At 45.4% G+C, this 25,000-nt stretch overlaps 2 protein-coding genes across 6 annotated transcripts in view; one reads left to right on the top strand and one right to left on the bottom strand.

Annotated features, from left to right (window-relative positions):
- Positions 1–25,000, bottom strand: part of LOC135521742 (disintegrin and metalloproteinase domain-containing protein 22-like) — a 147,835-nt gene that overhangs the window by 45,451 nt on the left and 77,384 nt on the right. For all 3 annotated transcript variants that reach the window (XR_010452603.1, XM_064947433.1, XM_064947434.1), the window contains exons 5-8: positions 23,324–23,406; positions 15,636–15,699; positions 770–839; positions 378–454 (exon numbers count right to left, since the gene is read on the bottom strand). Coding sequence is in view for 2 of the 3 variants with exons in the window: in XM_064947433.1 (XP_064803505.1) it covers positions 378–454; positions 770–839; positions 15,636–15,699; positions 23,324–23,406 (294 nt within the window). In the remaining variant the exon portion in view is untranslated. The remainder of the gene's footprint in view (positions 1–377; positions 455–769; positions 840–15,635; positions 15,700–23,323; positions 23,407–25,000) is intronic.
- LOC135521745 (claudin-12-like) lies at positions 1,056–5,321 on the top strand. 3 transcript variants are annotated; one of them, XM_064947439.1, is made up of 3 exons: positions 1,056–1,180; positions 2,120–2,372; positions 2,536–5,321. In XM_064947439.1, exons 2-3 carry the CDS (start codon positions 2,154–2,156, stop codon positions 3,340–3,342), a joined length of 1,026 nt encoding a protein of 341 aa, XP_064803511.1. In that variant the 5' UTR covers positions 1,056–1,180; positions 2,120–2,153; the 3' UTR covers positions 3,343–5,321. The 3 variants fall into 3 exon arrangements, with proteins under 3 accessions (XP_064803511.1, XP_064803508.1, XP_064803512.1); XM_064947436.1 differs by having other exon boundaries at positions 2,115–2,372; XM_064947440.1 differs by lacking the exon at positions 1,056–1,180 and adding an exon at positions 1,209–1,426 and having other exon boundaries at positions 2,115–2,372.

The following is a 25,000-nucleotide window of genomic DNA, read 5'->3' as shown; positions in this document are numbered from 1 at the left end:
ACTCTCTCAACCACACACACACCACACACTCTCTCAACCACACACACACCACACACTCTCTCAACCACACACACACCACACACTCTCTCAACCACACACACACCACACACTCTCTCAACCACACACACACCACACACTCTCTCAACCACACACACACCACACACTCTCTCAACCACACCACACACACCACACACACCACACACTCTCTCAACCACACACACACACCACACACTCTCTCAACCACACACACGACTGAACTCAAGATGACTCCTTTCTCAGCATTCCTTCCCCAGTTACAGTAAATTATGACTCATCCATAACTGTGACCATAAGGATAGTAGGAGTAAAACCTGGGATATTCTACAGTTCTCACTCACCTGTCTCTTCTTCCTCATGTGGATGACCTTTGACCCAGGAAATGGAGGGCTGGGGAAAGGAGGCTCTGGGAGGTCAACTGGGGAAAAACAAAAACAAAGGAGGGGTAGTGTATTATTGTTTGTTAGCGTATAGGGTTATAACATTCACTATAACGTTCTCCACATCTAACAGTAACCAAGCTATGCAGTTCTATATTATGTTTACTCAGGCTTATGTGTTTCTATAGGCCTACGGCTCTGATACTGGATATTGGTTCAGCTGCAACTCATGGTAACCAATCAGATTGTGTGGCCAGCACTAATAGTTTTTGCAATATTTATTTTATTTGTCAATTTTCCAATAGTTCGTTAATTTAATCCACCCCTCATAACTCTTACAGCAGATACCTTACCAATAGGAAGGAAGTAAGCTGCTGCCTCTTGTCCTGCTGATTTATAGATCATGTGGATCTGGACATCACCCTGCAAGACATTAGAAAGAAAGGTGGGAAAGAGTCATTATTCATTATTTTCTCTCTTTTTTTGTATATATATATATTTTTTAATTATCCAACCATGTATATACATATAAACTGAATAAAGTGCGCTCTCTGTCATCATCAGTCAACCACACAGACCAAGGCCAGTACAATGTGAATATGAATGAGCGGGTGACGTCACATTCTCTTGCCGAACACGGGGACGCGCAAGAAGCGAGTGCGCTACGGACGGGAAGCAGCTCCTTGGAACTGAAAAACTCAACAACGAATTGGAATGGCTGCGATTTCTCCCTAATAAACGCGTTAACGTTTCAAAAATCAAAGGTATGAAGTTCGACCACTCTTTTTCATAGACTCAGTTGAGCTTCTGTGAGCTCTAGCGTTTAGCTAGCTAGTCCCATCTTTTCGACAATCCAGGGCGCAACAGGTTTCTAGCTAACGTTAACTAGCTAGTCAGCTGGTTAATGATTGCTAGCTTGTATCAACATTATTTGAACAGCTACATGTAGAAGACATCACAGCTAAATTACATATCCAAAACTTCACAAGCATACGGGGAGAACAACTAAAGTAAGTTAGTAGGCTAACTAGCTAATTTAATTATAGCTAATTAGCTAGCTGCGCACTGACTACACGCATTCACTACTGAATTCTTATTACGTGTCTGTCATGTTATGCTAGTCTGCTCCGTGGAACATCCACACAGTAAGTTAACGTTATATTCCAGCGCTGTAAACATAGTGAGCCAGTTACACATTGGTAAATAACGGGTTCTACTTTGAGACAATTGAGTTTACTGCATTGAGAAGCATTACGGCGCAACAACCATTGTCAACGGTAGTAAAGGGTAGTCCAGTCTATTGTCCATTGTTTTTCTGGACAGCCCCTGTTGTGGAGTAGTACTACAGTGCTTGTCTAATAGGCTTAGTTTGTAAGTGTCTGAGTTCCAATGAAATGAGAGCATTGTTTTCAGTCACATGCAGATTCTAGGTTAACTGTGTTAGTGAATAGGAACATATAAGGGGTTTGCCTGTAGCTGGATCACCTCCCTCAGTGGTGTAAACTTTGATGCTGTTTAAGAGTACAGTGTAATGCTGTGGATTGTTGTCAAGCATCAAGGTCTCCCTGCCATGCAGAATAGGAAATGCTCTGTCACATATTTATAATCAGAGCTAAACAGGCCTCTAAATCTGGATGCCCATTTCATCTGACTGAGTACTGATCTCCCTCGTTTTCCCTTTCTCTCTTTATCCAAAAGAACAGGAAGTCCTGTTGACATCACCTCCTGTCTGCGGCTATGTCGTGCCGGGACATCCACGCCACCAATGCCTTCTCCTTCATCATCGCCTTCATCTCCGTGGGCGGCATCGCTGTGGCGGCACTGATCCCACAGTGGCGAGTGACACGACTTGTCACCTTCAACAAAAACGCCAAGAACATCAGTGTCTATGATGGCCTGTGGGCCAAGTGTGTGAAACAAGATGGCTACTCTGGCTGCTACTACTACGACTCAGAGGTACGGGTCTGATGATCGCACAATCATAAGTACATACAGCATCCCATATTCCCCCCATATGGTGCGCTGCCACATAGGGCTCTAAAGTAGTGCACTATACAGGAAACAGGGTGCCATTTGAGATTTGCATAAATCACTTCTCATTTATTCCTTTTCCCCACAGTGGTATTCTAAAGTGGACCAGTTGGACCTGAGACTGCTCCAGTTCTGCCTGCCGACTGGGCTACTGTTTGGCTCCCTGGCCCTGGTGCTGTGTATGGCAGGCATGTCTAAGACCTGCTGCTGCTCTGATAAGGCTGAGACAGACATCAAGAGTACCCGCTGTCTGGTCAACAGCGCAGGCTGCCACCTAGTGGCCGGGATGTTCCTGTTCCTGGGCGGTGCTATCGCCCTGGCGCCCTCCGTGTGGTTCCTCTTCCGGACCAAAGAGATGAACATCAAGTACGACCGCATCTTCTCAGACGGGTTCGCGGTCTACGTGGCCATCGGCTGTTCCAGCGGCCTCATGCTCGCCGCCCTGCTGATGTTCATGTGGTACTGCATGTGTAAGAAGCTACCCTCTCCCTTCTGGCTGCCTCTCCCCACACTCCCTAACTCCCTCTCCACCCAGCCCCTCACAGCCAACGGGTACCCCCCCTCCCCTGTCTACGGACCCCCTCAGACCTTCCCTCCACAGGGGTACGTCCCCACTGTGATGGATGCCCAGCCCTACGCTCCCTCCCAGGGCTACCCTCAGAGCGTAGCCCCACTGGCCCAGCAGCCTCAGCAGGTCTATATGTCCCAGATGTCAGCCCCGGATGGGTATGGGTCAGAGGTGGGGCAGAACCAGGCTTACAGCTATGCCCCGTCTCAGAGTTATGCACCCTCTCAGGTGGGCTACGCCCCCAGCTACATAGGCCACCGCTACTCCACTCGCTCACGCATGTCTGGCATAGAGATAGACATCCCTGTTCTAACACAAGGCCTCTGAGGGAGGGCTGCTGCAAGAACACGGAGTCCTGGTTCCATTTAGCTGTCCTGTCTCCTGTAAAGGGTGTGTACTGTCAGTGAAGGATATGACTGGTCAGTCTGCACTAGAAATACAACTGTGCGTCACTCAACCAAGCACTGCACTGTTAGACACAGTTTAGTATGCAGGCTCCACATCTGGTGAAAGGACACCAGAGATGCCCCATAATGAAGTCTGAATTCACCGTTACATTTTGATAAAAAATATTGTTTTCTAATTGCACCTATTTGTACATCTCTTAATGTAAATCTGCTTGAAACCTCAGCATTTCTACATTGTGTATATTGTGTTCACTAATATTTCAACTGCTAAGAAATGAACTAAACTGTACTTTAACCGTGCGGTAACTTGATGTAGTGAGGTAAAAGGGAGTGACACTAACTGGCTGTGATGTCTTTGTTGTGCCTGTTTATATTATTGGTCTGTTAAGAAATACTACTGCTGTGCCTTGTTCAGAACAGCCATATTACATTGCTTAGTTATTCTGTTTTTGTATTAATACTGTAATATGTTACGGTTTCTTTTGTTCTGCTAGTTTTCTACACGTGCTGTTTTTGGGCGTTGGAGACATTATAATATGCTGTAACATGTGAGATGACATGGGAATAATGACTCATCCTATTTACCCATCAACAGTACAGCAGTGGCTCTAAGGCCATGACTTGTTATATGTACACACAAAATGATCTAATTCACATATCAATCAAATGTATAAAGTCCTTTTTACATCGGCAGATGTCACAAAGTGCAATATCATGAAGGTAGTTGTTGACCAGTCTCCTTTGTTAAGGTGCCTGGGAGATATGATTGAACCAGAACACATACTGCTCCTCTGTGGCTCTGTCTGCTACTCAGACCAAAGGAACGTCAAAATGAACATCTTATTTTAGCTCTGGAACACTGCCATCTGTCGCGTGTCTTTTTTTGTCAAATTGTACGTCTCCACTGAGCTGTGTAAGCAAACGTAGAGCTACTCTTGTTTCCACTTCATTCATCCACTACTGGGCTCCTGAGTGGCGCAGAGGTGCTAGAGGTGTCACTACAGACCCTGGTTTGATTCCAGGCTGTATCGCCATGATTTGGAGTCCCATAGGGTGGCGCACAATTGGCCCAGCATTTTCCGGGGTAGGCCGTTAACTGACTTGCCTAGTTAAATAAACTGTCATTGATTTCACATGAAGGGGAGGGGGGGGGGTTCACTACACTGTAACATCACATTCCATTGGATGTGCTGGTTCTAAAATGGTAGAACACTGACTGAATGCACTGGGCCTCTTATGAATCTATAATCTAGAGAAAGGATTCTGTGATTTATGTTGCCTTCTATCCCTAAACACTAGTTCTGACCAGACTGTCCTCTGACTGGTGTGTTGACTTAATCTTAAATAGCCTTTATCAGCCATAACGTATCTGACATGCTCTCTGTTGCAGTACTGCATGTACAGTCTACTGTTCTTATCTCTATGGGAAACGTATCTGACATGCTCTCTCTGTTGCAGTACTGCATGTACAGTCTACTGTTCTTATCTCTATGGGAAACGTATCTGACATGCTCTCTCTGTTGCAGTACTGCATGTACAGTCTACTGTTCTTATCTCTATGGGAAACGTATCTGACATGCTCTCTGTTGCAGTACTGCATGTACAGTCTACTGTTCTTATCTCTATGGGAAACGTATCTGACATGCTCTCTGTTGCAGTACTGCATGTACAGTCTACTGTTCTTATCTCTATGGGAAACGTATCTGACATGCTCTCTGTTGCAGTACTGCATGTACAGTCTACTGTTCTTATCTCTATGGGAAACGTATCTGACATGCTCTCTGTTGCAGTACTGCATGTACAGTCTACTGTTCTTATCTCTATGGGAAATGTCTTTGTTCACCAGACCCTTTTCTCAATAACATTGTTTCTAATTAAACTGTGTTCCTCACCACGGCCGACGATGACTAATACTGGTGTCACGGTACCACCGGAGATGTATTTACCATTACTAAGTACTACTTAACATGATTAACAGGGCCAGAGAAAGGCCACACTAAAATTAGTCACCTGTTTGCAGTGATTCTGAGTGAATGTATTAGTTGGAGTCATTGTGATTTGAACTGGGTGAACCTGTTCAGTCAAAAGGCTGAGAGACTAGAGGGCTGGTTGAGATGGAGCTGGGTTTATCTGCCAGTCAGATTGGATTACAAGCAGCAGGGTAATGGGTTGTTTCCGGTCCTCAGGGTTAGTGCTGTGTCAGCTGATTATTGCTCCACTTTGGCACTTTATTGATCAGTCAGAGTAGTGATTAATGGGCTGTAAGTTCTGTTCACCAACAGTATCCTCGCCTTGATCTGCACTGATAAGTAGGGCTGGATAGGTCCCTGTAACTCGCCCAATGAGTTGCTAATTGAAAGACGGATGGAAATGAGACATTTTGTGGCCTTCGGGAATAGAAAGTGCATTTTAAAGCATTTATTTTAAAAATCCTTTACGGGCTAATAGGCTATGATTCGTACATATTCCAGGGAGCAGTGTTGGTTGCTGGCCCATCCTATTTACACAGTCAGTGACATATTTACACAGTCAGCGACACATAGTGACACAGTATATGGAAATATAGGGCCTAGAAAAACCTGACAGCACTTTTTAATTTTCAGTTTTTCTCACCAGGTCAGTTTGTTATTATTGTTTGATTCAGAGATGGTGATGACAGCATGCTGCCTCGCCTCGAGACTGACACACACACACACAGAGCCTTGGCTGACCCCAGGAAGTCCGCTGTCACATCTTGGAGTGACAGACGCGACAGACAGTGGACCGCGAGCGTTAGCAACCCGCTGAGAGGCTAGCTGTCACCGAAGGCTGAGGAGACCAAAGGATTTGACACTGTAAGGTCCACTAAAAACTGTTCCCTGGCTACACTGAACCAAGACAGACATATTGTTCTGGTAACCCTGACTACACTCTTCTGAACCAAGACAGACATTGTTCTGGTAACCCTGGCTACACTCTGAACCAAGACAGACATATTGTTCTGGTAACCCTGGCTACACTCTGAACCAAGACAGACATATTGTTCTGATAACCCTGGCTACACTCTGAACCAAGACAGACATATTGTTCTGATAACCCTGGCTACACTCTGAACCAAGACAGACATATTGTTCTGGTAACCCTGGCTACACTCTGAACCAAGACAGACATATTGTTCTGATAACCCTGGCTACACTCTGAACCAAGACAGACATATTGTTCTGGTTACCCTGACTACACTCTTCTGAACCAAGACAGACATATTGTTCTGGTTACCCTGACTACACTCTTCTGAACCAAGACAGACATATTGTTCTGGTAACCCTGGCTACACTCTGAACCAAGACAGACATATTGTTCTGGTAACCCTGGCTACACTCTGAACCAAGACAGACATATTGTTCTGGTAACCCTGGCTACACTCTGAACCAAGACAGACATATTGTTCTGGTAACCCTGGCTACACTCTGAACCAATACAGACATATTGTTCTGGTAACCCTGGCTACACTCTGAACCAAGACAGACATATTGTTCTGCTAACCCTGGCTACACTCTTCTGAACCAAGACAGACATATTGTTCTGGTTACCCTGGCTACACTCTGAACCAAGACAGACATATTGTTCTGGTAGCCCTGGCTACACTCTGAACCAAGACAGACATATTGTTCTGGTAAGGACTGAAGCAGCATGAAGAGCAGAGACAAGATTATAGTTAACATTCTGGTAGCAAAGACAATGACGAGTTGAGAGTAGGTTTCTTCCAACCTGAGGGAGTTAGTTCCTGCCACTGATAACATGGTGTTTCCTTTAGGGACTGGGCCTGAATAGAACACTGTAATAACAGTATGAACAAACTACACCAGTACTATTTAAATGGGCTTGAACCAGCAACCATGCTCTGAAGGTCTGCCATAAAGCTCCAGACCTCTGGAGAGCACTTTCACGCAGGGAGGCCTAAACCAACTCAGCCTTTGTCCATAGAGAACAGCTTCCTCCACATCAGTGCAGGCAGAAACAACCAGGCAGTGAGCTAACTCTATCATCATATACAGTCTTTGATGTGTGTCACAAAACCCCCTAAGGACAGACACCATCTCTCATCATCCCACCACAGACAATCTCTGTTTAATCTCACTCTTTCATGTTGCCAATGTGATTAGTGGTGGATCGCAAACCTAAATGCTGCAGTTCATGTCAATGTGATGGTAGATTTCTATACAGAACAGAACTGACAGTTTAATCTGTATCATGTCTGTTCTTTATTATTCTGTTTCATGATACATGTGTATATATTAATATGCGGTTTAATTTCAGAATATGTGAGCTATGTAGAATAATGTTTTGTACACATGAATATGCTGGTTAATGTTTGGACTTTGTTAAGAAACAGTCATCTCAAATGAGATTCTCTTGTCCAATTGTCTTTGTTTCCTGATGAATCCCTTTTTGGTAAGGTAGGATAGCAGTTTGGGGGGACAACTGTCTACAAACACACACATACACACACACACACACATGCAGTCCACGGGGTGTGTGTCGTGAGTAGGATTAGGGTCTCACACAGATGGACTCAGATGTCCTTGGACAAAAGAACAGGGCGTGGCCTGGGTTGCTGGGGGAGACCGTATCTCGGATGAATTAATATAGAGTGGGGGGGGGGCAGCACCCCTTTCATTCAGGCTTAGGAGTTCCAAGGATTCGTCCTGTGTGTGTGTGTGTGTGTTGCATTAGAGTGCATGAAGGGGCTTGGCTAAAGGCCACAAAGGATCCCCCTAGTCCTGAACCCCCCCCCCGTCTTCACACCCTCACCACCACATCTCCATCCAGCCCCATCCCCCACACCTCCCCAACCAGCCCTGGCCCCAGCACAGCCTGAGGGACTGGGTAGTCTGGGAAGTCCTGGGTACAGAGAGTGAATCCCCATTGAGACGACTGGTTCTTTGTAAACTAGCCAATCCACCATCCAGGAAGGGCTGTTTTTGGAATGTTACATTCTGTGATGCTGATCACCACAACCTTTCTATGTGCTCTGTGCTCTATACATTCTGTTAATCATATTTCTATGCAAAGGAGAGGAATGTCCAAACATGAAGCTTTAATTCACATTCCCTATAATAACATCCATCTTTTATTGAGACAGGCAGTGCAGGGTGGTGCAGGTGGGGGCAGGGCAGGGGGTGGCACAACCGTGAGAGCCAGACATATGGTGTTCTGTATAAAGACAACTCAGCATAAACTCCCTCCTACACACACACAAACAAACACACGCAAACACACAGATTTTTGCTAAAGCAGCAGCATCTTGCAGAGAACCGATCCCAGAATCCCAGTCCCAACATCCTGCCCACATAGAGTCATGTTAGTCAGCCTCTTGGCTCCCTTCCTGCTGCCTGGCTCCCTGGTTCTGGTTCCTCTTGGCTCCCTGGTTCTGGTTCCTCTTGGCTCCCTGGTTCTGGTCCCTCTTGGCTCCCTTTCTGCTGCCTGGCTCCCTGGTTCTGGTTCGTCTTGGCTCCCTTCCTGCTGCCTGGCTCTCTGGTTCATCTTGGCTCCCTTGTTCTGGTCCCTCTTGGCTCCCTTTCTGCTGCCTGACTCCCTATTTCTGGTCCCTCTTGGCTCCCTTCCTACTGGCTGGCTCCCTGCTTCTGGTCCCTCTTGGCTGCCTTCCTGCTGCCTGGCTCCCTGGTTCTGGTCCCTCTTGGCTCCCTTCCTACTGGTTAGCTCCCTGCTTCTGGTTACTCTTGGCTCCCTGGTTTTGGCTCCTCTTGGCTGCCTTCCTGCTGCCTGGCTCCCTGGTTCTGGTTCCTCTTGGCTGCCTTCCTACTGCCTGGCTCCCTGGTTCCTCTTGGCTGCCTTCCTGCTGCCTGGCTTGGTGGTTCTGGTTTTGTCCAGGTCGAAGGAGGGCAGATGGATTAGCCATATGGCAGACAGGAGTTATGCCACCACACACACACACTGAAGCAGGGTGAAGGAAAACGCAAAAAAATAAACTTTAAAACCAATGGGGTGTACAAACAGAACACTGCAGAGAGGATGCAAGTAAAGTTGTGTGTGTGTGTGTCTCTGTGTGTGTGTGTGTCTGTGGGTGAGTATCAAACTTGGCATGCAGGGCAAGGAGGCCACTACTTGCAGGCACTACCAGCAGGCATCTGTGTGTCTGTGTGACAAGCCTCTTAGAATGAACTGCACACCAAGCAGACTGTCAGAGAGAGAGAGAGAGTAGCCCCAAGAAGGTAGGCGTATCAGTGGCTTTAAGCCCAGAAACTAACAGCCGACACTGGGCTTGACAGTAGCACAGCATGGCCTTTTCCTGGAGCCAGGATGCTAACGGCTAACTAGCGAACAACTTATAGATGCCACACTGCGTGTGTGTGTCCAGCAGAGCGCTGCAGAGATTTTCTGAGTTAAGAGATCTTGGCGTGCAATTTTCCCACTCACTCCTTGCTTCAATAATTCCGTCCCTCCAGGAAGACTACAGAGGAATGACAGAGGGAGGGGAGGAGGAGAGGGAGATAGGGAGGGAATGATGAAGGAGGCTGCTAAAACAGATGCCAAAAAGCCACAGGGTCTCAGTGTTGTTCATTTCTGTTTCTCTCTCTCACCCCCTCATTCTCTCTCACTCCCACTGTCTCGGTCTATTCCTCTCTCCCTCACTCCCACTGTCTCTGTCCATTCCTCTCTCCCACTCCCACTGTCTCTGTCTATTCCTCTCTCCCTCACTCCCACTGTCTCTGTCTATTCCTCTCCCTCACTCCCACTCCCACTGTCTCTGTCTATTCCTCTCTCCCACTCCCACTGTCTCTGTCTATTCCTCTCTCCCTCACTCCCACTGTCTGTCTATTCCTCTCCCTCACTCCCACTGTCTCTGTCTATTCCTCTCTCCCACTGTCTCTGTCCAATCCTCCCACTCCGACTGTCTCTGTCCAATCCTCTCTCCCACTCCCACTGTCTCTGTCCATTCCTCTCTCCCACTCCCACTGTCTCTGTCCAATCCTCTCTCCCACTGTCTCTGTCCAATCCTCTCTTCCACTCCCACTGTCTCTGTCCAATCCTCTCTCCCACTCCGACTGTCTCTGTCCAATCCTCTCTCCCACTCACACTGTCTCTGTCCATTCCTCTCTCCCACTCCCACTGTCTCTGTCCAATCCTCTCTCCCACTGTCTCTGTCCAATCCTCTCTTCCACTCCCACTGTCTCTGTCCAATCCTCTCTCCCTCACTCCCACTGTCTCTGTCCAATCCTCTCTCTCTCACTCCCACTGTCTCATGTCCATTCCTCTCTCCCTCACTCCCACTGTCTCTGTCCATTCCTCTCTCCCTCACTCCCACTGTCTCTGTCCATTCCTCTCTCCCTTTTTCTCTATTCTTCCCTCCTTCTCCCTGACTCATTTAACGTCCTTCCTGTCATTTTACTCTCTCTCTCTCTCTCCTCTCCCCCTCTCCCCCTCTCCCCTCTCTCTCTCCCCTCTCTCTCTCCCCTCTCCCTCTCCCCTCTCCTGCTTGTGCTTCTCATTCCGACAATGCAGTAATAACCAACAAGTAATCTAACTAACAATTCCAAAACTACTGTCTTATACACAAGTGTAAGGGGATAAAGAATATGTACATAAAGATATATGAATGAGTGATGGTACAGAGCAGCATAGGCAAGATACAGTAGATGGTATCGAGTACAGTATATACATATGAGATAAGTATGTAAACAAAGTGGCATAGTTAAAGTGGCTAGTGATACATGTATTACATAAAGATGCAGTGGATGATATAGAGTACAGTATATACGTATACATATGAGATGAATAATGTAGGGTATGTAAACATTATATTCGGTAGCATTGTTTAAAGTGGCTGGTGATATATTTTACATCATTTCCCATCAATTCCCATTATTAAAGTGGCTGGAGTTGAGTCAGTGTGTTGGCAGCAGCCACTCAATGTTAGTGGTTGCTGTTTAACAGTCTGATGGCCTTGAGATAGAAGCTGTTTTTCAGTCTCTCAGTCCCTGCTTTGATGCACCTGTACTGACCTCGCCTTCTGGATGATAGCGGGGTGAACAGGCAGTGGCTCGGGTGGTTGTTGTCCTTGATGATCTTTATGGCCTTCCTGTAACATCGGGTGGTGTAGGTGTCCTGGAGGGCAGGTAGTTTGCCCCCGGTGATGCGTTGTGCAGACCTCACTACCCTCTGGAGAGCCTTACGGTTGTGGGCGGAGCAGTTGCCGTACCAGGCGGTGATACAGCCCGCCAGGATGCTCTCGATTGTGCATCTGTAGAAGTTTGTGAGTGCTTTTGGTGACAAGCCGAATTTCTTCAGCCTCCTGAGGTTGAAAAGGCGCTGCTGTGCCTTCTTCACGATGCTGTCTGTGTGGGTGGACAAATTCAGTTTGTCTGTGATGTGTATGCCGAGGAACTTAAAACTTACTACCCTCTCCACTACTGTTCCATCTACGTGGATAGGGGGGTGTTCCCTCTGCTGTTTCCTGAAGTCCACAATCATCTCCTTAGTTTTGTTGACGTTGAGTGTGAGGTTATTTTCCTGACACCACACTCCGAGGGCCCTCACCTCCTCCCTGTAGGCCGTCTCGTCGTTGTTGGTAATCAAGCCTACCACTGTTGTGTCGTCCGCAAACTTGATGATTGAGTTGTCGTGGGTGAACAGGGAGTACAGGAGAGGGCTCAAAACGCACCCTTGTGGGGCCCCAGTGTTGAGGATCAGCGGGGTGGAGATGTTGTTGCCTACCCTCACCACCTGGGGGCGGCCCGTCAGGAAGTCCAGTACCCAGTTGCACAGGGCGGGGTCGAGACCCAGGGTTTCGAGCTTGATGACGAGCTTGGAGGGTACTATGGTGTTAAATGCCGAGCTGTAGTCGATGAACAGCATTCTCACATAGGTATTCCTCTTGTCCAGATGGGTTAGGGTAGTGTGCAGTGTGGTTGAGATTCCATCGTCTGTGGACCTATTTGGGCGGTAAGCAAATTGGAGTGGGTCTAGCGTGTCAGGTAGGGTGGAGGTGATATGGTCCTTGACTAGTTTCTCAAAGTACTTCATGATGACGAAAGTGAGTGCTACGGGGCGGTAGTCGTTTAGCTCAGTTACCTTAGGTTTCTTGGGAACAGGAACAATGGTGGCCCTCTTGAAGCATGTGGGAACAGCAGACTAGTATAGGGATTGATTGAATATGTCCGTAAACACACCAGCCAGCTGGTCTGCGCATGCTCTGAGGGCGCGGCTGGGGATGCCGTCTGGGCCTGCAGCCTTGCGAGGGTTAACACGTTTAAATGTTTTACTCACCTCGGCTGCAGTGAAGGAGAGTTCGCATGTTTTCGTTGCAGGCCGTGTCAGTGGCACTGTATTGTCCTCAAAGCGGACAAAAAAGTTATTTAGTCTGCCTTTTTGTAGTTCGTGATTGACTGTAGACCCTTCCACATACCTCTTGTGTCTGAGCTGAATTGAGATTCTACTTTGTCTCTATACTGACGCTTAGCTTGTTTGATAGCCTTGCAGAGGGAATAGCTGCACTGTTTGTATTCGGTCATGTTTCCAGTCACCTTTCCCTGATTAAAAGCAGTGGTTCGCGCTTTCAGTTTCACGCAAATGCTGCCATCAATCCACGGTTTCTGGTTTGGGAATGTTTTAATCGTTGCTATGGGAATGACATCTTCAACGCACGTTCTAATGAAGTCGCATACCGAATCAGCGTTTTCGTCAATGTTGTTGTCTGACGCAATACGAAACATATCCCAGTCCACGTGATGGAAGCAGTCTTGGAGTGTGGAATCAGCTTGGTCGGACCAGCGTTGGACAGACCTCAGCGTGGGAGCTTCTTGTTTTAGTTTCTGTCTGTAGGCAGGGATCAGCAAAATGGAGTCGTGGTCAGCTTTTCCGAAAGGAGGGCGGGGCAGGGCCTTATATGCGTTGCGGAAGTTAGAATAACAATGATTCAAGGTTTTGTCAGCCCTGGTTGCGCAATCGATATGCTGATACAATTTAGGGAGTCTTGTTTTCAGATTAGCCTTGTTAAAATCCCCAGCTACAATGAACCTCACGATGTATGGATTCCAGTTTGCAAAGAGTCAAATAAAGTTTGTTCAGAGCCATCGATGTGTCTGCTTGGGGGGGAATATATACGCCTGTGATTATAATCGAAAAGAATTCTCTTGGTAGATAATGCGGTCGACATTTGATTGTGAGGAATTCTAAATCAGGTGAACAGAAGGATTTGAGTTTCTGTATGTTTCTGTGATCACACCACGTCTCGTTAGCCATAAGGCATACGCCCCGCCCCTCTTCTTTCCAGAAAGATGTTTGTTTCTGTCGGCACGATGCGTGGAGAAACCCGCTGGCTGCACCGACTCCGATAGCATCTCTCCAGTGAGCCATGTTTCCGTGAAGCAAAGAATGTTACAGTCTCTGATGTCCCTCTGGAATGCTACCCTTTCATCAACATTGTTGTCAAGAGACTGGACATTGGCGAGAAGAATGCTAGGGAGTGGTGCACGATGTGCCCGTCTCCGGAGTCTGACCAGAAGACCGCCTCGTTTCCCTCTTTTACGGAGTCGTTTTTTTGGGTCGCCGGCTGGGACCCATTCCGTTGTCCTGGGTGAAAGGCAGAACACAGGATCCGCTTCGCGAAAGTCATATTCTTGGTCGTACTGATGGTGAGTTGACGCTGCTCTTATATTCAGTAGTTCTTCTCGACTGTATGTAATGAAACCTAAGATGACCTGGGGTACTAATGTAAGAAATAACACGTAAAAAAAAAATGCATCATTTCCTAGGAACGCGAAGCGAGGCGGCCATCTCTGTCGGCGCCTTCCCTTCCTGATTACCTCCACCCTATTTAGTTATATCTGGAGTACTTCTCCTGTTCAATTCGGTGTCCTGTGTGAATCTAAGTGTGCGTTCTCTAATTCTCTCCTTCTCTCTCTCTTTCTCTCTCTCGGAGGACCTGAGCCCTAGGACCATGCCCCAGGACTACCTGACATGATGACTACTTGCTGTCCCCAGTCCACCTGGCCGTGCTACTGCTCCAATTTCAACTGTTCTGCCTTATTATTATTCGACCATGCTGGTCATTTATGAACATTTGAACATCTTGACCATGTTCTGTTATAATCTCTACCCGGCACAGCCAGAAGAGGACTGGCCACCCCACATAGCCTGGTTCCTCTCGAGGTTTCTTCCTAGGTTTTGGCCTTTCTAGGGAGTTTTTCCTAACCACCGTGCTTCTACACCTGCATTGCTTGCTGTTTGGGGTTTTAGGCTGGGTTTCTGTACAGCACTTTGAGATATCAGCTGATGTACGAAGGGCTATATAAATAAATTGGATTTGATTTGATTTGATTAAACACAGATGCAGAAGATAAAGTGTTTCTCACATCAACACAGAATCAGAGCTTGGTCTTTTCTCTCAGGGCGACAGATGCTGCTTTAAACCATCAGCTCTCCCTCATAAATACAAACATATACTGTATTATAAACTGGGTGGTTCAAGTCCTGAATGCTGATTGGCTGACAGCCGTTGTATATCAGACCGCATACCACGGGTATGACAAAACATTTATTTTTACTGATGTTTTTTAAAATTGTACCTTTATTTAACAGGCAAGTCAGTTAAGAACAAATTCTTATTTTCAATGACGGCCTAGGAACAGTGGGTTAACTGCCTGTTCAGGGGCAGAACGACAGATTTGTACCTCGTCAGCTCGGGGATTTGAACTTGCAACCTTCCGGTCACTAGTCCAACGCTCTAACCACTAGGCTACCCTGCCGCCCCATGTAATTACATTGACAACCAGTTTATAATAGCAATAAGGCACCTCAGGGGTTTGTGGTATATGGTCAATATGGTCAATATACCACGGTTAAGGGATGTATCCAGGCTGTACTCCTCGATGCGTCGTGCCTAAGAACATTCCTTAGCCATGGAATATTGGCCATATACCACACCCACTTGTGCCTTATTGCTTAATTATATCACTCTCTATTCCTCATTAACTAACTGGCTGGTCAACTCTGCTCTGTCCTAGTGGATAATCTCTCAAGTCAATGTTAATTATGGGATGTGTAACGTAAGGGTAGTCTGCTTTGTGATCTGCATTCACGGTCCGGTCTGCAAGAACTTCTAGTCCCATTCAGTCCAGACGACTACCATTACACAGTGTGTGTGAGTGCGTACATGCGTGTGTGCGCATGTGTGAATGGATGGCCAAGGCCAGGCTTAGCCGAGGTACTCACGCTGACGCGGGCCTTTCCTCCAGGTTCGATCATGTAGGTGTGATTCCCATCAAAGAACATCCCACTGACAGAGAGAGAGAAAAAGAGAGATCAATATGACCGCCAGCCATTGCAGACGTAAACAAGATGGATGCCAGCACTCTCTATCCTCTCGACAGTAACAGATGAGGACTGTGTGTGTCTGTAACGGCACTAAGAGGGATAGGTGTCTATGGATGGTTTATAATGGTACATGTCTATGGATGGTTTATAATGGTACATGTCTATGGATGGTTTATAGTGGTACATGTCTATGGATGGTTTATACTGGTACATGTCTATGGATGGTTTATAATGGTACATATATATGGATGGTTTATACTGGTACATGTACATGGATGGTTTATACTGGTACATGTTTATGGATGGTTTATACTGGTACATGTCTATGGATGGTTTATACTGGTACATGTACATGGATGGTTTATACTGGTAGATGTCTATGGATGGTTTATAGTGGTACATGTCTATGGATGGTTTATAATGGTACATGTCTATGGATGGTTTATAATGGTACATGTCTATGGATGGTTTATAGTGGTACATGTCTATGGATGGTTTATACTGGTACATGTCTATGGATGGTTTATACTGGTACATGTACATGGATGGTTTATACTGGTACATGTTTATGGATGGTTTATACTGGTACATGTCTATGGATGGTTTATACTGGTAGATGTTTATACTGGTACATGTATATTGATAGTTTATACTGGTACATGTTTATACTGGTACATATCGGTGGATGGTTTATAATGGTACATGTATATGGATAGTTTATACTGGTACATGTCTATGGATAGTTTATACTGGTACAGGTTTATACTGGTACATGTCTATGGGTGGTTTATACTGGTACATGTCTATGGATGGTTTATACTGGTAGATGTTTATACTGGTACATGTCTATGGATAGTTTATACTGGTACAATGTTTATACTGGTACATGTCTATGGATGGTTTATACTGGTACAATGTTTATACTGGTACATGTCTATGGATGGTTTATACTGGTATGTGTTTATACTGGTACATGTCTATGGATGGTTTATACTGGTACGTGTTTATAGTGGTACACGTCTATGGATGGTTTATACTGGTACATGTTTATACTGGTACACTGCAGGTCTGTTGTAGAAATGAGCCTCCTCTCCATAACCAACACAAGTAACCAACACTAGTAACCAACACTAGTAACCAACACTACTAACCAACACTAATAACTAACATTACTAACACTACTAACCAACACTACTAACACTACTAGTCAACACTAGTAACCAACACTACTAACACTAGTAACCAACACTACAAACCAACACTACCACTAGTAACTAACACTACTAACCAACACTACAAACACTAGTAACCAACACTTCTAACCAACACTAAACACTAGTAACCAACACTTCTAACCAACACTACTAACCAACACTACAAACACTAGTAACCAACACTTCTAACCAACACTAAACACTAGTAACCAACACTTCTAACCAACACTACAAACACTAGTAACCAACACTTCTAACCAACACTACTAACCAACACTACAAACCAACACTACCACTAGTAACTAACACTACTAACTAACACTACTAACCAACACTACTAACCAACACTACAAACACTAGTAACCAACACTACAAACACTAGTAACCAACACTTCTAACCAACACTACAAACACTAGTAACCAACACTTCTAACCAACACTACAAACCAACACTACCACTAGTAACTAACTCTACTAACCAACACTACTAACACTACTAACCAACACTACAAACACTAGTAACCAACACTTCTAACCAACACTAAACACTAGTAACCAACACTTCTAACCAACACTACTAACCAACACTACAATTACTAGTAAGCAACACTTCTAACCAACACTACAAACACTAGTAACCAACACTTCTAACCAACACTACGAACCAACACTACAAACCAATACTACCACTAGTAACTAACTCTACTAACCAACACTACTAACACTAGTAACCAACACTTCTAACCAACACTACTAACCAACATTACTAACCAACACTACTAACACTAGTAGCCAACACTACTAACACTAATAACCAACACTACTAACACTAGTAACCAACACTAATAACCAACACTACTAACATTACTAATCAACACTACTACTAGTAACTAACACTACTAACTAACACTAGTAACCAACACTACTAACTAACAATTCAAGATTAATCATAAACCCAAATTGAGAACCTTTTGTTTGATTAAGGGTGAATTTGTGTGTGAGAGATATATTATGTATAACCTCCCTAAAAGCAAGAGATCGCTATGTGCACAGGAAAGGTCAGGGATATTGCCTCTGCGTATTGAAACAGCTTGGTATTGTGATGAAATGGAAAAGAAAAGATATAACTATTGTGACCACGAAGAAAAAAATAATGAAACTCATTTTATCCTCTATTGCCCTTTCTACCACGATATATGCTTGCTCATCAGATATTCACTGGAATTATGTGGCTGAGTGATGAGGAGAAAGTGAAATAGTTCTTTGTCCATTGTGCATTTCCGTTTGCGGAATATTTAGATAAAGCCTGGAATAAAAGAAAAAGGTCTACCTATAATTAAATTGTACTGTAACGGCTCTCGTTTGTAGAAGGAGACCAAGGCGCAGCATGGTAGGCGTACATCGTATTTTTATTGATGACACCAAACAAAATAACAAAGACAAAAACGAAAGCGCACAGTTCTGTCAGGCTCAGATACTAAACAGAAAACAAGATCCCACAAAACCCAAAAGGAAAATGACAACTTATATATGATCCCAATCAGAGACAATGATAGACAGCTTCCTCTGATTGGGAACCACACTCGGCCAAAAATAAAGAAATAGAAAACATAGACTTTCCCACTCGAGTCACACCCTGACCTAACCAAACATAGAGAATAATAAGGATCTCTAAGGTCAGGGCGGGACATGTATAAATATTTAGCTTCTATGTGGTAAATGGCATGTGTGTATATAGATTGTCTATACTGTAGGCGTGTCTCCCATATGAATCTTCTCTTTGTGCCAGACTGGGTTCAATTTACTTGTTTACTTTTGGATTGTGGATTACTGTAAACAGTAACACAGTGGTCACACTGTCACAATATGTTTTTTCATTTTGTTTCACCATAAAGTACTACAAGAAGAACAGTCTTCTCTGACTCTCATGGTGGATGGTTAGAACAGTGGTTCCTAAACGTTTTATAGTCCCATACCCCTTCAAACATTGAACCTCCAGCTACATACCCCCTCTTGCACCAGGGTCAGCACACTCTCAAATCTTGTTTTTTTGCCATCATTGTAAGCCTGCCATACACACACTATACAATACATTTATTAAACATAAGAATGAGTGTGCGTTTTTGTCACAACCCGGCTCTTGGGAAGTGACAAAGAACTCTTATAGGACCAGGGCACGAATAATAATATAATAATAATCATTTTGGTCTTTATTTAGCCATCCAACAAATAAAACCTTATTTGTTCATCAAACATTGTGAATAACTCACCACAAGTTAATGAGAAGGGTGTACTTGAAAGGATGCACATAACTCTGCAATGTTGGGTTGTATTAGAGAGAGTATCAGTCTTAAATCATTTTCCACACATCGTCTGTGCCTGCATTTAGTTTTCATGCTAGTGAGCGCCGAGAATACACTCTTACATAGGTACGTGATTGCAAAGGGCATCAGTGTCTTAACAGCGCAATTTGCCATGGCAAGAAACTCTGAGCGCAGCCCAGTCCAAAAATCTGGCAGTGGCTTCTGATTAAATTCAATTTTCACAGAACCGCTTGTTGCAATTTCGATGAGGCTCTCTTGTTCAGATATCGGTAACTGTACTGGAGGCAGGGTATGAAAGGGTTAAAGAATCCAGTTGTTTGTGTCGTCCGTTTCAGGAAAGTACCTGCGTAGTTGCGCACCCAACTCAATCAGGTGCTTCGCTATATCACATTTGACATTGTCCGTAAGCTTGAGTTCATTTGCACACAAAAAAATCATACAATGATGGAAAGACCTGTGTGTTGTCCTTGTTAATGCAGACAGAGAAGAGCTCCAAATTCTTAATCATAGCCTCTATTTTGTCCTGCACATTGAATATAGTTGCAGTGAGTCCCTGTAATCCTAGATTCAGATCATTCGGGCGAGAGAAAAAGCATCACCCAGACAGGCCAGTCGTGTGAAAAACTCGTCATCATGCAAGCGGTCGGATAAGTGAAAATTATGGTCAGTAAGGAAAACTTTAAGCTCGGCTCTCAATTTTAAAAAAACGTGTCAATACTTTGCCCCTTGATAACCAGCGCACTTCTGTATGTTGTAAAAGCTTTACATGGTCGCTGCCCATATCATTGCACAGTGCAGAAAATACACAAGAGTTCAGGAGCCTTGCTTTAACGAAGTTAACAATTTTCACTGTAGTTTCCAAAACGTCTTTCAAGCTGTCAGGCATTCCCTTGGCAGCAAGAGCCTCTTGGTGGATGCTGCAGTGAACCCAAGTGGCGTCAGGAGCAACTGCTTGCACGCGCGTTACCACTCCACTATATCTCACCGTTAAGGCTTTTGCTCCATCAGTACAGATACCAACACATCTTGACCACCAAAGTCTATTTGATGTCACAAAGCTGTCCAGTACTTAAAAAATATCCTCTCATGTTAGAGCAGAGGTACTCGAGACAGTCTTCTGGTGTGACTCAGGAAGCGTGCACACCACCCACCGCTCCTAAGTATTTTACTCGCTAATGTCCAATCTCTGGACAATAAAATTGATGAGCTCAAGGCGAGAGTTGCTTTTCAGAGGGACATCAGGGATTGTAACATACTCTGCTTCACGGAAACATAGCGAAATATACTGTCTGACTCTGTAAAGCCAGTTGGGTTCTCAGTACATCGCGCCGACAGGAACAAACATCTCTCCAGGAAGCAGAACGGTGGAGGTATATGTTTTATGATTAACGACTTATGGTGTAACTGTGATAACATACAGGAACTCAAGTCCTTCTGTTCACCCGACCTAGAATATCTCACAATTAAATGCCGACCGTACTTGTCATGACTTCCGCCGAGGTTGGCTCTCCTGCCTGTTCAGGCGGTGCTCGGCGGTCGTCGTCACCGTCCTACTAGCCACTACCGATCCCTTTTCGTGTATCTGTTGGTTTTGTCTGATTGGTTTCACCTGTGTGTTGTTTAGTTAATTAGTGTCTGTATATGTAGTAGGTTGTCCCGCCCTTGTTTTGTGCGGGATTGTTTATTTGTTATTCATGTCAGTCGGTGTATCTTGTGTTTATATTCTCCGGTCTGTCTTTATCCTGTGTTGGATTGTTCACCCTGTGTGTATTGGGTTGACTGTGTTTCTTGTTCACCGGAGAATAAACTGTCATATCGCTATCTGCTCTCTGCGCCTGATTCCACCCACCTTGATTAGACGTGACAGTACTATCTCCCGAGAGAATTTTCATCAATAATAGCTACAGTGGTCTATATCCCCCCCAAGTGGATACCACAACGGCCCTCAAAGAAGTTCACTGGACAAACTGGAAACCACATATCCGAGGCTGCATTTATTGTAGCAGTGGATTTTAACAAAACAAATTTGAGGAAAAGGCTCCTGAAATCCTATCAACATACTGATTGCTGAACCCGCACTGCTAAAACCCTCGACTATTGCTATACTTCCTTCCAGAATGCATATAAGGTCCTCCCCCGCCCTCCATTCGGTAAATCGGACCACGATACCATCTTGCTCCTCCCCTCCTACAGGCAGAAACATAGGTATTCCTCTTGTCCAGATGGGTTAGGGCAGTGTGCAGTGTGATTGCGATTGCGTCGTCTGTGGATCTATTGGGGTGGTAAGCAAATTGGAGTGGGTCTGGTCCGGCAGCCTTGTGAGGGTTAACACGTTTAAATGTTTTACTCAAGTTGGCCATGGAGAAGGACAGCCCACAGGTTTTGGTAGCGGGCCGTGTCAGTGGAACTGCATTGTCCTCAAAGCAAGCAAAGAAGTAATTTAATTTGTCTGGGAGCAAGACGTTGGTGTCTGTGACAGGGCTGCTTTTATTTTTGTAATCCATGATTGACTGTAGACCCTGCCACATACTTCTCGTGTTTGAGCCGTTGAGTTGCGACTCTACTTTGTCTCTCTACTGACGCTTAGCTTGTTTGATTGCCTTGCGGAGGGAATAGCCTGTAATAGTTTGTATTCTGTCATTTTTCCGGTTGCCATGTCATGATTAAAAGTAGTGGTTCTTGCTTTCAGTTTTGTGTGAATGCTGCCATCAAGCCACGGTTTCTGGTTATTGAAGGTTTTAATAGTCACAGTGGGTACAACATCACCGATGCACTTGCTAATAAACTCGCTCACCGAGTAAGCGTATACATCAATGTTGTTGTCTGAGGCTATTCGGAACATATCCCAGTCAACGTGATCGAAGCAATCTTGAAAAGTGGAATTTCGAGCCCTTGTTATTAATGGTATCTGTTGCTTTTATACATGTCTTATTACTCAAAAGTAATCTTTATTCTCGCTCCAAATACTTCCATGGAAAAAACCTCACCCTAATGTACACTGGGACAAGTACATTCAATTGAGTCCCAATCCTACTTTGGCTGTTAATATTATATTGCAGCACAACAGGGTGTGTGTGTGAAGTCAAGGCAGGATGTACATTATGGTAGAGACCTGACTCAGCATAAGTCTCTCTCTCTCTCTCACACTCTCACACTCTCACACACACACACACACACACACACACACACACACACACACACACACACACACACACACACACACACACACACACACACACACACACACACACACACACACACACACAGTGGTGTGTGTTTCCTCTGTGTGTGTGTTTCCTCTGCATTCGAGACACCCGATACTGTCACATATATCCCAATACAGTCACACACATAAACATACATACAACACACACACCTCCCTGCAGGGCTTTCTCCAGCTGACCCATCTCTCTCTCAGAGAAAGCACTGCTTTAGAGAACAACTAAAAATACCAGCCTGAGAAACAGAGACGTCCCACAGGACAATGCTGCAGGGAGGAGAGAGAGAATGGAGAGAGAGAGAGAGGGAGAGGATGGAGAGAGAAAGAGGATGGAGAGAGAAAGAGGATGGAGAGAGAAAGACAGAGACACAGAGACATAGAGAGAGACACAGAGAGAGAGAGAGGATGGAGAGAGCAGATGGGGAGAGAGAGAGAGAGAGAGAGAGAGAGGGGAAGAGGAAGAGAGAGGTGTTTATGTGTGAACAGAAACATAAATAAAGTATGACTGTATGTGTATGTTGAGGTGATTGGTAGCATCAAGCTACCCAAATGGTGCTCCCTGGTGTTCAATTCAGCTCACTGTAAGAGCCTTGGGATCAGGTCCAGGTGGGACCAACACATCATAAAGGAAACTGGCTCTGAGTGGCGGCCTTTGCGTGTCATGACTGGACAACAGACACACACACACAACAGAGAGAGAGAGAGATCAGCTAGTCTGCAATAATTATACTGGCATAATGCCTAAATAGGATAATTGCTACTTAGGCCTGAGACTCAGAGGGAAGGAAATACTGATCCGAAGAAAAAGCACACACACAGAATACTCACTGCAGGCCGTGGCAGGTGGAGAGGGCCACGAAGGATTCAGGGATGTCCCGCACTACCCCCTGGTAATAACAATGTTCTCCTCCCTGAGAGAGAGAGAGAGAGAGAGAGAGAGAGAGAGAGAGAGAGAGAGAGAGAGAGAGAGAGAGAGAAAGATATAGAGTGAGAGATAAAGATATAGAGAGGGAGAGAGAGATAGAAAGAGAGAGAGAGAAAGAGAAAAAGACAGAGAGAGAGGGAGAGGAAGAGAGAGAGGGAGAGAGAGAGTGATAGAAATAGAGAGATCGAGAAAGAGAAAGAGAAAAAGAGAGAGAGAGAGAGAGAGGGAGAGAGATTAACACAACTGTCAGTGACATAGAGGACGGTAACTTTAGAGTCAATCCAGCCTCCTGGCCAGAAACAACCAAAGATGTCAGCAATGTGTTGAAAGGTGGAGCTACTACCATCAGTTTAAACACATATCTACTCCTTACAGATCAACACGAGTGCCTGTTCTCTTTCTGGACAAGGTCATTGTCCTGACCACACAATATACACAGAGCATTCACCCTTAGATCCCGAGACTGAAGTAACCTATCACAGAGTATATGCTCACATAGACCAAGGGGTGTCTGTGAATACTAATACGTTCGACAGAATCAAGACTACAGGGACGTGTGTGTCTCAAATCAAAGTTTATTGGTCGCGTATACAGATTTGCAGATGCTATCTGAGGTGCACGGAAATGGTCTGGGGGCTCAACCAGGTCACATGCATCCCTTGAACACGTTTAATGATCTGAGAGGGAGATATTCTACTACTCACTACTCCTCCTCTCATCCCTCTAACCTATCTTAACCTTCCTCTTGTTTCTCTCATCAGTTCATCTACTGACAGGAAGCCACAGCAATGATCGACCCCCTCGACGTGTCTCTCCCCCTCCCCCTCGATGTGTCTCTCTCCCTCCACCTCGATGTGTCTCTCTCCCTCCCCCTCGATGTGTCTCTCTCCCTCCCCCTCGACGTGTCTCTCCCCCTCGATGTCTCTCTCTCCCTCCCCCTCGACGTGTCTCTCCCCCTCGATGTGTCTCTCTCCCTCCACTTCGATGTGTCTCTCTCCCTCCCCCTCGACGTGTCTCTCCCCCTCCCCCTCGATGTGTCTCTCTCCCTCCACTTCGATGTGTCTCTCTCCCTCCCCCTCGACGTGTCTGTCCCCCTCCCCCTCGATGTCTCTCTCTCCATCTCTCAGGCTTTTCTAAACCACAGAGTGCTTAGGCCCATTCTGCTGCGTGAGGCTGCATGTGCGTGTGGTACATAAAGCCATATTTATTCATATAGATTTGTATGATGTCTAAGTGCTGTCTCTTCCTGGTCTATTTCTCCTGGTCTAACTGCCATTAGACAGGAAGCCGGCCTCTCAGAGGGAAAACAGCTTTTATCACTGGATCAATTCCTGCACTACACCCTCCCCTGGGCCGAACACCGGGAGGCAGCTCTGCACTGCCCCGCTGCATACCATGACTCCCTCTCTCTCTACCACAAGACTCTCTCTCTCTACTACAACACTCTCTCTCTCTACTACAAGACTCTCTCTCTCTACCATGACTCCCTCTCTCTCTACCACAAGACTCTCTCTCTCTACTACAACACTCTCTCTCTCTACCACAAGACTCTCTCTCTCTACCATGACTCCCTCTCTCTC

Source organism: Oncorhynchus masou, chromosome 30 (assembly GCF_036934945.1).
Source record: "Oncorhynchus masou masou isolate Uvic2021 chromosome 30, UVic_Omas_1.1, whole genome shotgun sequence".
Classification (NCBI taxonomy): domain Eukaryota; kingdom Metazoa; phylum Chordata; class Actinopteri; order Salmoniformes; family Salmonidae; genus Oncorhynchus; species Oncorhynchus masou.
This window is presented reverse-complemented; position numbering and strand designations above follow the sequence as displayed.

Coding starts and splice junctions, on each gene's coding strand:
- LOC135521745 (XM_064947439.1), top strand. CDS start 2,154: ATGTCGTGCCGGGACATCCACGCCACCAATGCCTTCTCCTTCATCATC. Junction 2,373..2,535: donor GCTACTACTACGACTCAGAG/GTACGGGTCTGA, acceptor TTTTCCCCACAG/TGGTATTCTAAAGTGGACCA.